This window comes from Nicotiana attenuata, unplaced genomic scaffold, assembly GCF_001879085.1.
Source record: "Nicotiana attenuata strain UT unplaced genomic scaffold, NIATTr2, whole genome shotgun sequence".
NCBI lineage: Eukaryota > Viridiplantae > Streptophyta > Magnoliopsida > Solanales > Solanaceae > Nicotiana > Nicotiana attenuata.
Genome location: NW_017674687.1, coordinates 12308 through 26989, shown reverse-complemented (window position 1 = coordinate 26989; position 14682 = coordinate 12308). Strand labels below are relative to the sequence as shown.

The following is a 14682-nucleotide window of genomic DNA, read 5'->3' as shown; positions in this document are numbered from 1 at the left end:
TATATTCCAATTTCTTAATTAAGATTGGACAAACTATCGCATCTCCGCGACACTTATCTTGTGAATATTTTGGACATTGTTGGATTTTTAAAGTTGTAAAAATGTGAATGTTAATATGCATATGAATACGTGATCATACAAGATTAAAACCAAATATGAGAGAAATGTGCAAATAATACACATAAAAGGTCTTTCCTTTTCTCTCTAAGAAGCAACAAGTGCAAAGATTAGGACATCAAAATTTTAAATAATGAGTCAGACAAATGACCGTGATTAATTAAACATCATCGGCCAACTACTATAATGGGTATATGCTGCAAAATTGGGGGCGTCGACAGTATATTAGGCACTCGATCTTTGTTAACGCCTTAGCACTTCATTGGAGGCATAACAATGACCTCAAGGACTCCCAAGAAAATACTACTTCCATTTTCTCAATTAAAGGGAGCTTGAATTTTACAACATGAATGCGACTAGATTCATGGATGATAATTTATTGATAAATATTTATCCCCTTTCGATGTTTCACACAACCAATTAATACGATACATGTCTTTTCTACAAACTTTTTTTTTTTACTTAACCATGATTAAGTTATGTTTTTTCAAAAAGTGTTACAGTTAATGTTGGTGATGATACAAAATTTGGAGTTGATATTTGTAGAAATGAAGGTGCATCAATGGGGAAACAATAGTTCATTGACGGAGATTCTAGATAGTTCTCATACCTGATGAGTTTCGAAGGTTTGTGTCTGAAAGAGAGAAATTAGATTTTAATGTCAATAAACGGAGGAGATGCAATTGTATGTGATAATTCGATGGCCACAAAAAATTGGATCCAACGGGTCACCAGATGTTTGGGTTTAGGTTTCTCTTCTCACTTTTGGTCTTAACGGCTTTGGGCCCAAATTGGAACAACATTCTTTGGGCCTACTAGAAGGAAGTAGAAGGAAACAGAAGCTACACTTTTTAATTTCTGTATATACAAATTAATTTATTCTTTGATTTATCCTTTAGTTGGTTGTAATACAACTAATAAGAAATGTATAGCTAGCTAGGTAGTTATACAATAGATTTCTTTCTCTGTGTATTTATACAATAGCTTGTACAGACGTTCATTCACATCAACAAATATACAGAAAATTTCCCTCAATTACTCTTCTATTTTGTCATGGTATTAGAGCAGGTTTGAATTACTTGCAATCCAAGTTTTTTTCTTTTGCAAATCCTTTTAGATCTCTTTTCTCCTGTTCCTCTCTGTAATGGCCATTGAATCTCAGAGCAGTCCGCAGTTGTTTCTTCCACTCCTGTTGGAGTTGGATCTCTCCTAGTAGATTTCATGGTTGTTGTTGTGTTATTGATTCAGCATACCCTTACTATGTTCACCCTTCAGATTACCCAGGAATAAACCTGGTTTCTTTAGTATTTGATGGCTGGGGCATGGAGGTTGGAGAAGGGCTGTGGTGATAGCCTTGTCAGCAAAGAACAAGCTAGGATTCATTGATGGATCCCTAGTTGTTCTAGCTGCAGACTCAGGTCTTCAAAAGGCTTGGGCCATATCAAATGACATAGTGCTTTTATGGCTCCTTTGTTCTCTTTTAAAGGAAATAGCAGAGAGTGTGCTATATTCGCATAGCGTAAAAGATCTTTGGAGTGACCTGGAAGATAGATTTGGTCAAACAAATGGAGCTAAGCTCTTCCAACTACAAAAGGAACTAAGTGTTGTGGTGCAAGGGAGTTCAATTTGGTCTACTTACTTCACTAAAAAGAAGAGCTTATGGGATGAGCTAGATGCTCTCAACACATTCTCTGCATGTGTGTGTGAATGTGACTACGGAGGCAAGGCAAAGAGCCAAAAGGCTCATCAGGATGAAAGACTATTATAATTCCTTATGGATTGAATGAGTCTTTCATAGGAGTTAGGTGCAACATACTCTTGTCCTCTCCACTCCTTCTATCGGACAGACATATGCATTGGTGATGCAGGATGAAAAATAAAGGGAAATCTGAGCTAGCCCTGCTTACCTAGGAGACTCAGCCTCTTTAATTGCTCTTAATCAGGCAGTGGGTAAGAAATACAATGAACAGAGAGGTAGCAAAGGAAGTTTCGATGCAAGAAGAAACTCATTAATCTGTGCTTATTGCAAGAAACCAGGACATAATATTAAAAAATGCTACAAGATTCATGGTTTTTCCACATATTTTAAGTTCACAAAACAAAGGAATTTTCAGGGAGGTGTGCAGGCAAATGTTGCATTCAACTCAACTGAAGAAGTAGGTTAAGGAACACCACACAATGCATGAATTCAGACACTTACACAGGAAAATGTAACTCAGCTTCTGCAACTTCTCCATCAGGCAAACATGGGAGAGCAAACAACGTCCACTTCTGATGCTTATGCAAACCTCAGTTGTGCTGGTATAGCCAAAAATTTTAACTCTCATATCTGTTTCATTCAAATTGATGACGAATCTTGGTATTAGATAGTGGAGCAATTAAGCATATGACTTTGGACAAATAGTTTTTCACAGACTTTAAGGCTTTACCTAAAATTTTCATGGTTAAACTTCCTAATTCATATAGATTTAAAGTTACACACTCAGGTTCAGTGTCAATTTTACCTACTGTGGTACTACATAATGTCTTGTATGTGCTCTCTTTCAGGTTCAATCTATTATCTATCCACAAGTTGTGTAGACAACTTCATAAGTATATCCTTTTCACTCCTTTTTCTTGTTTTCTACTGCAGGGCTCTTCAATGAAGAGTCCTCTGGAGATTGGTAAAGAAAAGGGAGGTTTCCACATCCTCAAGTCAAGAGTTTCAATTGCAGCTTCTTGAAGTTTACCTAAGTCTAGAAGTACCTTTGTACCTAGACAGAAATCTAGTTTTGTTCCTTTTTTAAATTCATGTTTTAGTCTTTCTGATTCCAATAAAGAAAAGTTGTGGCACTATAGGTTAGGCCACATGACTTTGAGTAATATGAGAAATGTTCATTCAATTTTAATGTCTTCTTTTTTTTCAATTTTTTTTCTCCATGTGTTATTTGTCCTATGACAAGGCAATCTAAACTCCCTTTAGTTAATCCATGTGGATTTCCGGGGACCTTATAGCATTCCCACATATGATGATTATAAATATTTTCTCACCATTGTTGATGACTTTTACATAGGTACCTGGACTTATTTATTAAGTACCAAGTCTAATACCTTTGTAGTTTTGAAATCTGTCTTAAACATGGTAGAGAGACAGTTTCACACCAAAGTCAAAATGATACGGTTAGACAATGCCCTTGAGTTGGGTAGTGGACACTTTAGTCAGATTATTTTCACTCACAAGGGATCATACATCAAACCTCATGTGTTTATACACCACAACAAAATGGAGTTGTGGAAAAAAAAATATAAACATTTACTAGAAACATCCAGAGCTTTACTGTACCAATCACATTTGCCAATCACATTTTGGGGAGACTGTTTATGAACAACAACTTACTTAATTAACAAGTTTCCTTCAAAGATATTACATCAAAACCCCTTATGAAGTTCTGTTCAAAACCAAACCCAATTATACAAAATCTTAAGTGTTTTGGTTGCTTATGTTTTGTCTCTACTATATCACATAATAGATTAAAGTTTGAGCCAATGGCTATGCCTTGTGTTTTCTTAGGGTATCCACATGGGAAGAAGGGATATAAGGTTCTCAATCTAAAGACTCTTAAGACTTTTGCCTCTAGGGATGTCATTTTTTATGAAGAGTTTTTTCCATTTGCTTCTATGAACTCTAATTCTTCTCATAATCCCTCTTTGTCTTTTGCTAAAGTTAACACCAATACTCCATTTTCTGATGTCTCGCCTATCATTCCCTCAACTCATATTTCCCCCATTGTTCCCTATACACCATCTACTACCGCCTACTCTCCTAAGTTTTCTATTTCTCCTTCTCCTCCATACACTCCTTTGTCTCACTTCTTTCCCTCATCTTCTCACTAACAATCTACTTTTCCTAACTTCTCTTTCCCTCATCTTGTTTCAACACCTATGATAGAATCTCATATCAGAAAATCTGCTAGACCCTATATAACACTTGTTTATCTAAATGATTATGTTTGTAATGCAATTCATCTCATAGATGTGTCTGAGTCATGTTTTCTAGCTTTGGTCACTCCTACCGTTGTGTCTTTTAGTGGATTAACCTCTTCTAACCAATATATGCTTAACTCTCTGTCTAATATCCAAGAACCTATCAATTATGTACATGTTGCTCATCACCCAGGTTGGCAGAAAGCAATGGCAAAGGAAATTGAGGCTATTGAGCTTAATAAAATCTGGAATGTGGTTGAATTACCCCGGGGTAGAAAGGTATTGCCATGTAAATGGGTGTATAAGGTGAAACAACACTAAAATGGCAGCATGGAAAGGCTAAAGGCCAAGTCATTAGAGTTGACATACAGCGAGAAGGAATAGATTTTACTGAAATATTTTCACTAGTGGTCAAAATGACCACTATCAAGTATATTTTGGCTACAACAGTGAAGAGAGGATAGGGACTTTATCAGTTAGCTGTAAACAATACATTTTTACATGGCGATTTAAATGAGGAGTTCTATATGAAACTTCCAGTCGGGATTAGTCCTCCTACTTCTAATCATGTATGCAGAGGGAAGAAGTCCCTTTATGGACAATGACAAACATTCAGACAATGGTATGCCAAGCTTACATCTACCCTCAATTTCAAGGGCTTCACTCAATCTCTAAACGATTATTCCCTATTTTGTAAGATGACAGACTTCTCCATTTCTGTAATTGCAGTCTATGTAGATGATATTTTGTTAACATGCAATGATGATGCTGAATTAATTACATTGAAAGAATTTCTTCATCAAGAGTTCAAAATTAAAGATCTAGGTAACTTCCATTTCTTAATTGGGATGGAAGTTATCAGAGAAGCTCAGGGGCCGATCCTTTATCAACGGAAGTTCGCCTTGAACCTTTTGCAAGAATTTGTCTCCTCTCACTTCCCTCTTGCTTCCTGTCCGTTAGATCCTACAGTAAAGTTTCTTGCTAAAACAGGAGAACCTATTGCTGATCCTACTTTGTATTGCCATCTTCTGGGAAGCTCAACTATTTAACGCATACCAGACCCGCCTTTCCATCACAGTCCAAGCTTCCAGCAGTTAAGTCAATACATGCAAGACCCTCGCCAAGCACGCCTTCAAGCTGCAGTTCGTGTACTTAGATATTTGTTGAAAGATCCGGGTCTAGACCTCTTCATGTCTTCCTCTTCCTCCTTTAAACTACGGCATTTTGTGATTCCGATTGGGTGTCTTGCCTAGACTCGCGCAAATTTGTCAGCGACTTCTTCATTTCACTTGGTTTTTCTTCCATTACCTATAAATCAAAAAAGCAGACATAAGGTTCTTTTATCTCAGCCGAAGTGGAATATAGATCCATGAGACGAGTTGTGGTTGAACTAACCTGGTTAGTTCTCCTTTTCGACGATCACTATGTCTCTATCTCTCTTCCAGTACCACTTCACTCTGATAGTCAGGTTGAAATACACACCGCCAATAACCAAATGTTCTATAAACGCACGAAACATGTCGAGCTCAACTGTCATTTTGTGAGGAAACAATTTCTTGCCGGTCTGATTTCACTATCTTATGTCTGATCTTCCTCCCAACTCGTCGATCTCTTTACTAAGTCTCTCACCGGACCCATTCATCACAATCTGTTAGGAAAGTTGGGGGTTCTTTCCTCCCCCTCCAACTTGAGGGGGGAGAGTTGGTGATGATACAAAATTTGGAGTTGATATTTGTAGAAATGAAGGTGCATAAATGGAGAAACAACAGTTCATTGATGGATATTCTGGATAGTTCTCATATCTGATGAATTTCGATGGTCTGTATCTGAAAGAGAGAATTTAGGTTTTAATGCCAATAAATGGAGGAGATGCAATTGTATATAATAATCTGACGGCTACAAAAAATTAGATCTAACGGGTCATCAGATGTTTGGGTTCAGGCTTCTCTTCTCACTTTTGTTCTTAACAGCTTTGGGCCCAAATTGGAACAACATTCTTTGGGCCTACTAGAAGGAAGTAGAAGGAAACAGATGCTACACTTTTAAAATTTATGTATATATAAATTAATTTATTCTTTGATTTATCCTTTAATTTGTTACAATACAGATAATAAGAAATGTACAGCTGGCTAGGTAATTATATAATAGATTCCTTTCTTTGTGTATTTATACAATAGCTTGTACAGACGTTCATTCACATAGGCAAATATACATAAAATTTCTCCTAATTTCTCTTCTGTTTTGTCAGCTAAGTTGCTTGAGTTGGTACAAACGAGTATGAATAAGTTTTTAATGTGTTTGGAAAGTATATGAGAATTGAATTTGAGCATAATTACGTACTACGTAATTACAAGTAAATACATAATTTGGTCTATTTATCTAATTAAATTATTTTTTCTTTAAATTGTTTAATTGTGATTGAAAAGAGTATAAGTATGCTCTTCAGTTCTTAATGAGACGGTTTAGATTTGCTAGTAATTACATGATATAAATGTTATCCGAAGGTGAATTTCAGTTTTTTTGTTTTGTTTTAATTCTTCATTTTCAATAGTAAAATTAATCCTCTAACCTTCCGCCCAAAACTCTAATAAATTGGTATCATTCAACCCTTAAGAAGAATATTTTACACGCAGACCCCCTAAAGATAACAGATGTCAGAAACTTATGTCGCACATTACGTTTTGACCTATGTAATAAATTCAAATCCACAGTAACAATAACCGAAACCTCTCTACTCTATTATTAAGGCTGAAATGTGATTACAACTCAAATATCAAGATGCAACAACTTAGTAGCAGAATTACAATAGAAATTGCAGGAAGTAAAGTAACTAGAGATAGATAGAAGAAGGGGATGAGAATGTTAGTCTTAGAGAATAGGAGAGGAGGAGAAGCAGACACTTTTCTCAACAATCGACATGCCCCGTATCTCCCCCCGGATCCCAAATATAATGTCCAAGCATTCTATTGGGTTGTTTAATCATTGGGCCTTTAGCTCCAGGCCCAATAGTCCCAACTGGATCAGCCTCGTTCCCATAATTCCTTACTAAGTCGGGCTGGTTCACAACAATACTCCCATCCTCAAAAAGAACCTTGTCCTCAAGGTTCAAGTAGAGCAACACTGATATCCTAGTGCTCGAGGTCCACTTGTGTACCAGAAACAAACCGCCAGCCCCATAGTTCATAACGACACTAATGCGCGAAGAGATGCTTAGTGCATCCATGATGTCCCCTTTGAGTTGAATATATAGATGAGTTCAAGTATCAAAGAAAGTAATCTTCTAATATCTTGCTCCCAAATTTGTAACAGATGTTCTAGATTGCATATTCCCTTTCCAAACCTCATTTTTCCAGAGAAGTGAAAGAGAGTATTTGGCAGAACTCCCTTGAAACTTTGAACAGACAAGACCAGTTGCGTAGAAACAGCCATAGTTTCAAGGAAAATGAGCACTTTATACCAGCAATCACACCAACTCACCTGTTCAAGTAAAGTTATGACCCCATCAACCTTATGTTTAAGCAAATCAAAAAGTATCTCTTCAGCCGCAGCACAAGCTTTAGCAAAAGGGAACTGTCTCCTCCCTCTCTTTGCGATTCTCGTAGGAAATTCAAACACTGCCAGCTGGTGAATAGTTTGTCTAACCCAAACAACAGATGTACCAATGAACTTTAGGAGAGCTCCACTTAGAACCACAGTCATAAATCGAGCCGAATGATTAGCCACCATATCATAATATTCAAGTTGGTGACCCAAGGATATGAAACTAACTTTCTCAATAACTGCAACAAGTGTCTCCATTATCTATTTTAGATATTTAGAATACAGAAATGCATGAAAACGAACAAAAGGCAAGATAAGATTAAGGGGCTCCTCCCACTTTGACCCACTCTAATGTATCAAGGGAAATGCATTATCCTGGACAAACTCACTGCTGCATGAGTAAAAGTACAGCAGGTCCAAAAGTTGAGCAATAGATACAACCATAACAAGAGAAATATCATCTCTAAATATATGAGTGGAGTTACTAGAGATCTGCTCATTCTGAGCACTAACATAAGAAGACTCAAGCAGCTTATAACTCCTTTTCGAATTGATCAATTCACATCAGCAAAAGTAAGTGCAAGAGCAATCTTACTAGCCTCAATATGTCTCAACAGAAGATCCAAGGGTTCAATGCAAGCATCCCACGTGGTTGATGTCAAACCCAACACCTCAGAGAAATCAGAATTTCGTGTAGTCCCAAGGCATGTAGCAAGAAAACTAGTACCAGGATCAAAAGTAAAGTCAGTACCACCAAACTTAGCATTCGTGTTTTCATACTCAACATCATTAGGTACCAAGGCTACAGATGGTTGTAACTTTCTTCGTTGCTGGACATGCAAGGCCGGTGATCCTAAGAACAGCTCAACAGGTTTGCTGGCAGTTGGGTCATCTATGGGAACTTGCATATTTTTAATCAAGGTATGCCACCATATCGACTCAATGATCCACGATAAAAGCCAAGATGTGACTCGCTCTAAGTCAACTGTTGAAGTGCTCGCGTCATGCCAATCAACAATAAATTGCAAAAGGTCACGCTTGCTGGCAAGGTCATTTCCTTCTCTTGCAAACCAGTCATGAAGAGCTGTACAGAGACAGAATTTCAGTTCATCAAGCTCACTATCTATCTTAGGCTCACAATCTGCGCACAAAGTTATTTTCAACCCATCATGCATTCCTTTCCCAACATCCACAATAATGTGAAAGCCTTCACTTTCGAGCCTCTCAATGGGGAATTGGTAACAAACATGCTCAATCTTTTGCTGGAATATCCCTTGGCCATGATGCTCCAAATCAAAAAGAGCAGCAACACCTCTTACTACTTTCTCTTTATGTGTTGAGCCCCTACCAAAAAGTTGGCTAAAAATGTTGTTGATGTTCAGTCTAGCACCTCTACTTCCCATAGCAGAATTTGAGAGTATCAAGTTTCCAAGGTCCATTGCAGTAGTATCACTTTGCTGTCCATCAGTGTTGTAGATTGTGTGTGGCGCGTAAACAACTGCTCGCCAACCAGTTGCAACAACATAAGAGCTCAAAGGTGAAGTAAAGACAAGCAAATATCCGGAGTTCGTATCAAGGAAGTCACCGACATACGCTGGAAATGATGCATCCACATTTGCAAAAGGAATTGCCAGCGCAGAGCTACTAGCATGGGAAAACTCAGAAGCCACAGCAATCATCTCACTATAACTGGGTTAGACAATAGTTGGCGGTATGGAAGAGTCAAACACAATGATCAATTTGTTGTAAATCATTTCGTTAAACATCGGTATCCAATTGTCCAGCCAACTAAATTTGATATACATATATCTATCTATTAGAATAATCAAAAACGAAACTAGAGAAAACTTACTAGTTGTAAGTCTTTGCCCCATGTTATACCACTGGTCTAAATAAGTGTTGTAATCATGTTTTGCATGAGAGGTTATTAGCTTAATTGCATTGTCAGCAGAGTCAATATATTTGTTTCCCATATAGACCAATACCATATATAACATAAGCTGCCCAGTATCAAACCAACTGCAAATTTTTGAATTAGTCCCATGAATGACAGTAAAAAATTTCGATAGACATGGACCATTATGAATTTGAAGATGTATGACATCTGTAAATGGATGTGTAATTTCAACAGTTCTCACTATGTTCTCTGGTACTACATACTCCCATCAAGGAAAAGGAACCAGAAAATGAGGTATATGCATTTGAGCCAATTTGTCAAACAACCGATTTGCAGCGTCACTTGAATTTTCCTCCACCTTAGTGTAGACTCGCTGGTCCTCCTCTGATTTTTCGTCATATGAATTAAAGTTTATCTTCATTGTATTAAAAAGTTCCTCCGAGTCTATAGATAAAATCTCAGTACTAGCAATTTGTTCAATCCTTTGGGGAGTTTCATGGAACACCTTGTCTACGACAGCCAGAAACTTGTCTCCATCCACGAGAAGAGAGTCAGTTTCAAGAACTTCGAGGATTTGAGTAGATGCAGACTCAGGAAAATTAGGAATACGGCTTGATAACTAGGGATTTTGACGTGTTTCATGCTCCTTCTTGCTTACGCTTTGATTATAAATTCTTACAAAATAGTCCCAAAAGGCTCATAAGTTGTGCTTGATTGCAGGTTTGATCAACAAAGTGAAGAGATGTCAAAGATCGGCTCAAAAGGAGTGAAACATGCACAAGTACCAAAGACAAGACAAATCAGGACAAACAGGCCTAGTGCGGCCGCACTAGACTTTTTGCGGTCCGCACTAGGGAGATTCAGAGACCTGGATTTTAAGGCATCAAAGCAGTACGACCGTAGTAGATATTGTGCGGCCCGCACTGAAGACACCACGGCCGCACTACCATTTTATGCGGTCCGCGGAAGCAAACTTCAGAGAGATGTCAAGTGCCAAGGTTCAAGCCTGTGCGGTCCGCGGTCCATGTTGTGCGGTCCACGGAGCTTGGGTTCAGAGAGTTGATTTTTCAGAGTCAAGAGCCTAGTGCGGCCGCACACCATTTTGTGCGGTCCGCACTGACCCTGCAGGGGCATTTTTATCCAGTTTTTCCAGCTTAGTATAAATAGAACATTTTTCCATTTTTAGGGCATCAGCTATTATCAGATATTAGAAGACGGTAGCTGAGCTCGTGAGACGATATTTCTTAGCCATTTTTGGCATCTTTACGTAGTTTTCATCATTGAAACTTTGTATTTACTTTAGTAATTAATTAACATGTCTTTCTCTTCATCTATTTCTCCGATTTTATCTTCAAGCATGAGTAGCTAAACCCATTAGCTAGGGTTGTGGCTCGACCCTAGTATGGGTAATTGATGGGTGTTGTGATTTAAGGTTAGATTGATTATTGGTGTTTGTTATTTGGGTCAATTTTATGGTTTAATTTATGAATTAGTGGTTGCAAACACTAGTTTGTGCTAAGTTGACCTAGGCTCTTCTTGAGAAAGAGAGTCTATGTCTCCAAAATTGACTCAACAAGGAATTGGGATGGACTCAAGAGATTTGATAGTCCCAATTAAAGAGTTAAACCTCGAGAGAGTAATTTCCCGACTTGAACCCTAGTTGCTCTGGCAAATATGCATACCTAATTGGTCTCGAGAGAGTCAATTGGGCAAAACCACTCTTTCTACCGAGAGGTGTAGAGTGGGTAGTATCGAGCAACGGTTATAACATATTTTCCCAATCATGTCAATCGTGCCTTAGATGTAATTACCTGTCAATTAGCCACCTAGGTGAAGGTCACTACCCTAGTGCCTTTTTAAACCATTAGATACAACTTGTAGCAATTTATTCTTAGTCTAATTTAGTTGCAATTATTATTTGTAGTTTGATCATAGTAGAATATAAAGAAAACCCCAAAAATTATGAGAAGTGTAATTAAGAACATATACGCGATCCAAAGCTAAATAGATACTCGATTCCAATCCTAGCTCTCTGTGGATTCGATCCCGACCCACAAATCGGGTAAAAGCTATTGTGACCCTCTCTCGCTACTTTTTAGTGGTGCGGAGTTGGCAGCGATCACTTTTTGGTGCCGTTGCCGGGGAGCTAACGATTTGGCTACCTATTTAGTTAGTTTTGTCTGTTGTTCTTCTTTCCTTCTTTGTTACTAATTCGTGTGTGTGATTACTACAGGTACCAAATGGCTTTAAATGCTAATGACCCTCTTGGAAATGTGCTTGCGGGGGAGGAGGTTGATGAAATTGGAGAGGATGAGGTACCTCTTGTACCTCCCGGACCACGACGAGGCCGTCAGGCCAATGCTAATGAGAACATTCCAGACCCTCCTCTGCTACCTCCAAGAGTGGCTCCCAGAGTATTACCGAACCAAGGATATGCAAGTGCTATTGTCCCACCCAGAATCCGGGCGGGAAATTTCCACATAACTAATGTGATGTTGACCTTGCTTGAGCAGCATGGGTATTTCATGGGCACTGCGGATCAAAATGCCTACAAATATCTAAAAGGGTTCGTAGATACATGTTGGGGTAGCAAGCAGACGAATGTGTCCGAAGATGCTCTTAGGTTGAGACTTTTCCCGTTCTCACTTCGGGGAAAGGCATTGGATTGGCTAGAGAGACTCCCCAACCATTCCATCACTACTTGGGATGAGTTGGCGGATAAGTTTATTGCTAAATTCTTCTCACCCGGGCATATGGCGGAACTTCGAGATGAGATATTGGCTTTCAAGCAAGAGCCTATGGAACCTTTGCATGATATTTGGGAGCGGTTTAGAACAATGGTGAAAGAATGCCCAAACAACGATATGACTGAGGCAATGATTCAACAAACCTTCTATCGGGGCATCAATACTACAAATCAATGCATAGTCAATCAATTGGCCGGGGGTAATTTCATGAAGTTGCCTTATGACGAAGCTTGCGAGATTCTTGATGAGATGGCGGATACATCCTCCGCATGGCAAAGTAGAGCCAATGTTCCTCAAGGTGACCCTACGGTTATTCATTTGCATAAGGAATTACACGACCATAGGCAAGCTATAGCGGAGTTGACAACTACTATGAACCAATTAGCTAAGGCACAGTTGCAACAAGTCCAAAACCCTCGCCAAGTGAATGCTATGAAGGTGTTAATCTGCTTAAAAACAAGAGAAGGCAAAGAAGGCAACAAAACCAAGGGAATTCTGAGAAATTTGGTGATGATTGTGATGGGTTTCAAAATGATGGCTATGATGAGCAAAATAAAGCGGTACAATATGTTAACAACTATCAAGGCAATAGAGGCAACTCTTCAAACCAACAACAATGGCGACCCCAAGGAAATTGGGGCAATTAACAACAAGGTGATGGTAATTGGAACAACAACAACCAAGGCGATAATTGGGGGAACAACAATCAGGGCAACCAAGGGAATTGGAATGGTAATAACAATAGTTGGAACAACAATGGTCAAGGCGGGTGGAACAACAATGGAGACCAAGGAAATCGGGGGCAAGGCTTTCAAAGGCCCCCAATGTACCAACAACCGAACAATCCACCCCCATTCCCTTCTCAAGGTCCTAGTTCTTCGGGTAATGATATGGGTAGAATCGAAATGATGTTCGAACAGATGATGAAGAAGAATGCGGATTCGGATGCACAGTTGGCTTCCCACAATACCTCTATCAGAAATTTGGAGGTGCAATTAGGCCAAATCTCTCAATCATTGAATACTTGCCCGAAGGGTGCCCTACCAAGTGATACAGTAGTGAACCCAAAGGGTGGGAACAACCATGTCATGGCGGTTACAACTGGAAGTGGGAGAGGCGGTGATGTGAATGCCTCGAAACAAAAGCAAGTTGTTGATGATGATGTTGAGTTTCAAGAAGATGCGGTTCCTTTGGTAGTTGAAGATGTGGTTGATGACAATGTGAACAATAAAGTGGGGATTGACATTAATGAAACCGAGGTGGAAACTCAAGAGGTCGTGAACCCGTCTAGGGAGCACATAATTGACATGCCGGAGCCGGTTGTGCCAAAAGCCAAGGCACCTTTACCTAGGCCACCTCCCCCCTATCCTCATAGGCTAGCCAAGCAGAAAAGTGAGAATCAATTCAAAAAGTTCATTGACATGATGAAGAGCTTATCCATCAACGTGCCTTTGGTGGAGGCTTTGGAGCAAATGCTTGGTTATGCTAAATTCATGAAAGATTTGGTTACAAAGAAAAGATCAATGGACTGTGAAACTATCAAGATGACCCACCAAGTTAGTGCCATAGTACATTCAATGGCCCCGAAATTAGAGGATCCTAGTGCTTTGACTATCCCCTACACTATCGGTAGTGCAGACTTTGCCAAAGCTTTATGTGATCTTGGGGCAAGCATCAATTTAATGCCCTTCTCAGTTTTCAAGACTCTAGGTATTAGGCCACCAGGGCCAACTTCCATAAGATTACAGATGGCAGATAGATCAATGAAACGACCTTTGGGTATAGTTGATGATGTGCTTGTCCGGGTGGACAAATTTATCCTGCCAACAGACTTTGTGATTTTGGATTGTGAGGTCGACTATGAGGTCCCAATCATATTAGGGAGACCTTTCCTTGAAACGAGGAAGGCATTGGTTGATGTTGAAGCGGGTGAACTCACTTTCAGAGTGGGTGATGAGAAGGTCGTCTTCCATATTTGCAAATCCATGAAGCAACCCAATAGCACCGAGATGTGCTCATTTGTGGACATTGTCACAGCTGTGATCATGGATGACACAAGTTCTATGATTAATGTGGAGGATCCCCTTGAGGCCGTGCTATTAAATCTTGATGTCAATGATGATGCAAGCAGAGTGGAGTGTGTCAATGCCTTACATGGGATGGGCTCTTATTCCTATGAGCCCAGAAAATTGTCTTTGGATCTTGAAAATCGAAAAACTCCACCAACCAAACCATCAATTGAGGAGCCACCGGTGTTGGAGTTGAAGCCGCATCCTCCACACCTCAGGTATGAATTCTTGGGCTCTAATTCAACTTTACCAGTTATTCTTTCTTCTTGCCTTACTAACATGCAGGTTGAGGCCACTTTGGAGGTGCTTCAAAGGCGAAAAAGGGCAATTGGATGGACTCTGGCCGATA

General features: G+C 39.3%; 1 protein-coding gene across 1 annotated transcript; it reads left to right on the top strand.

The window, feature by feature from the left end:
• Nucleotides 1–1261: 1261 nt before the first annotated feature.
• Nucleotides 1262–1885, top strand: LOC109219120. The gene is made up of 2 exons (XM_019383538.1): nucleotides 1262–1308; nucleotides 1456–1885. The coding sequence occupies exons 1-2, from the start codon at nucleotides 1262–1264 to the stop codon at nucleotides 1883–1885; spliced, it is 477 nt and encodes a 158-aa protein (XP_019239083.1).
• The last annotated feature ends 12797 nt before the right edge of the window (nucleotides 1886–14682 follow it).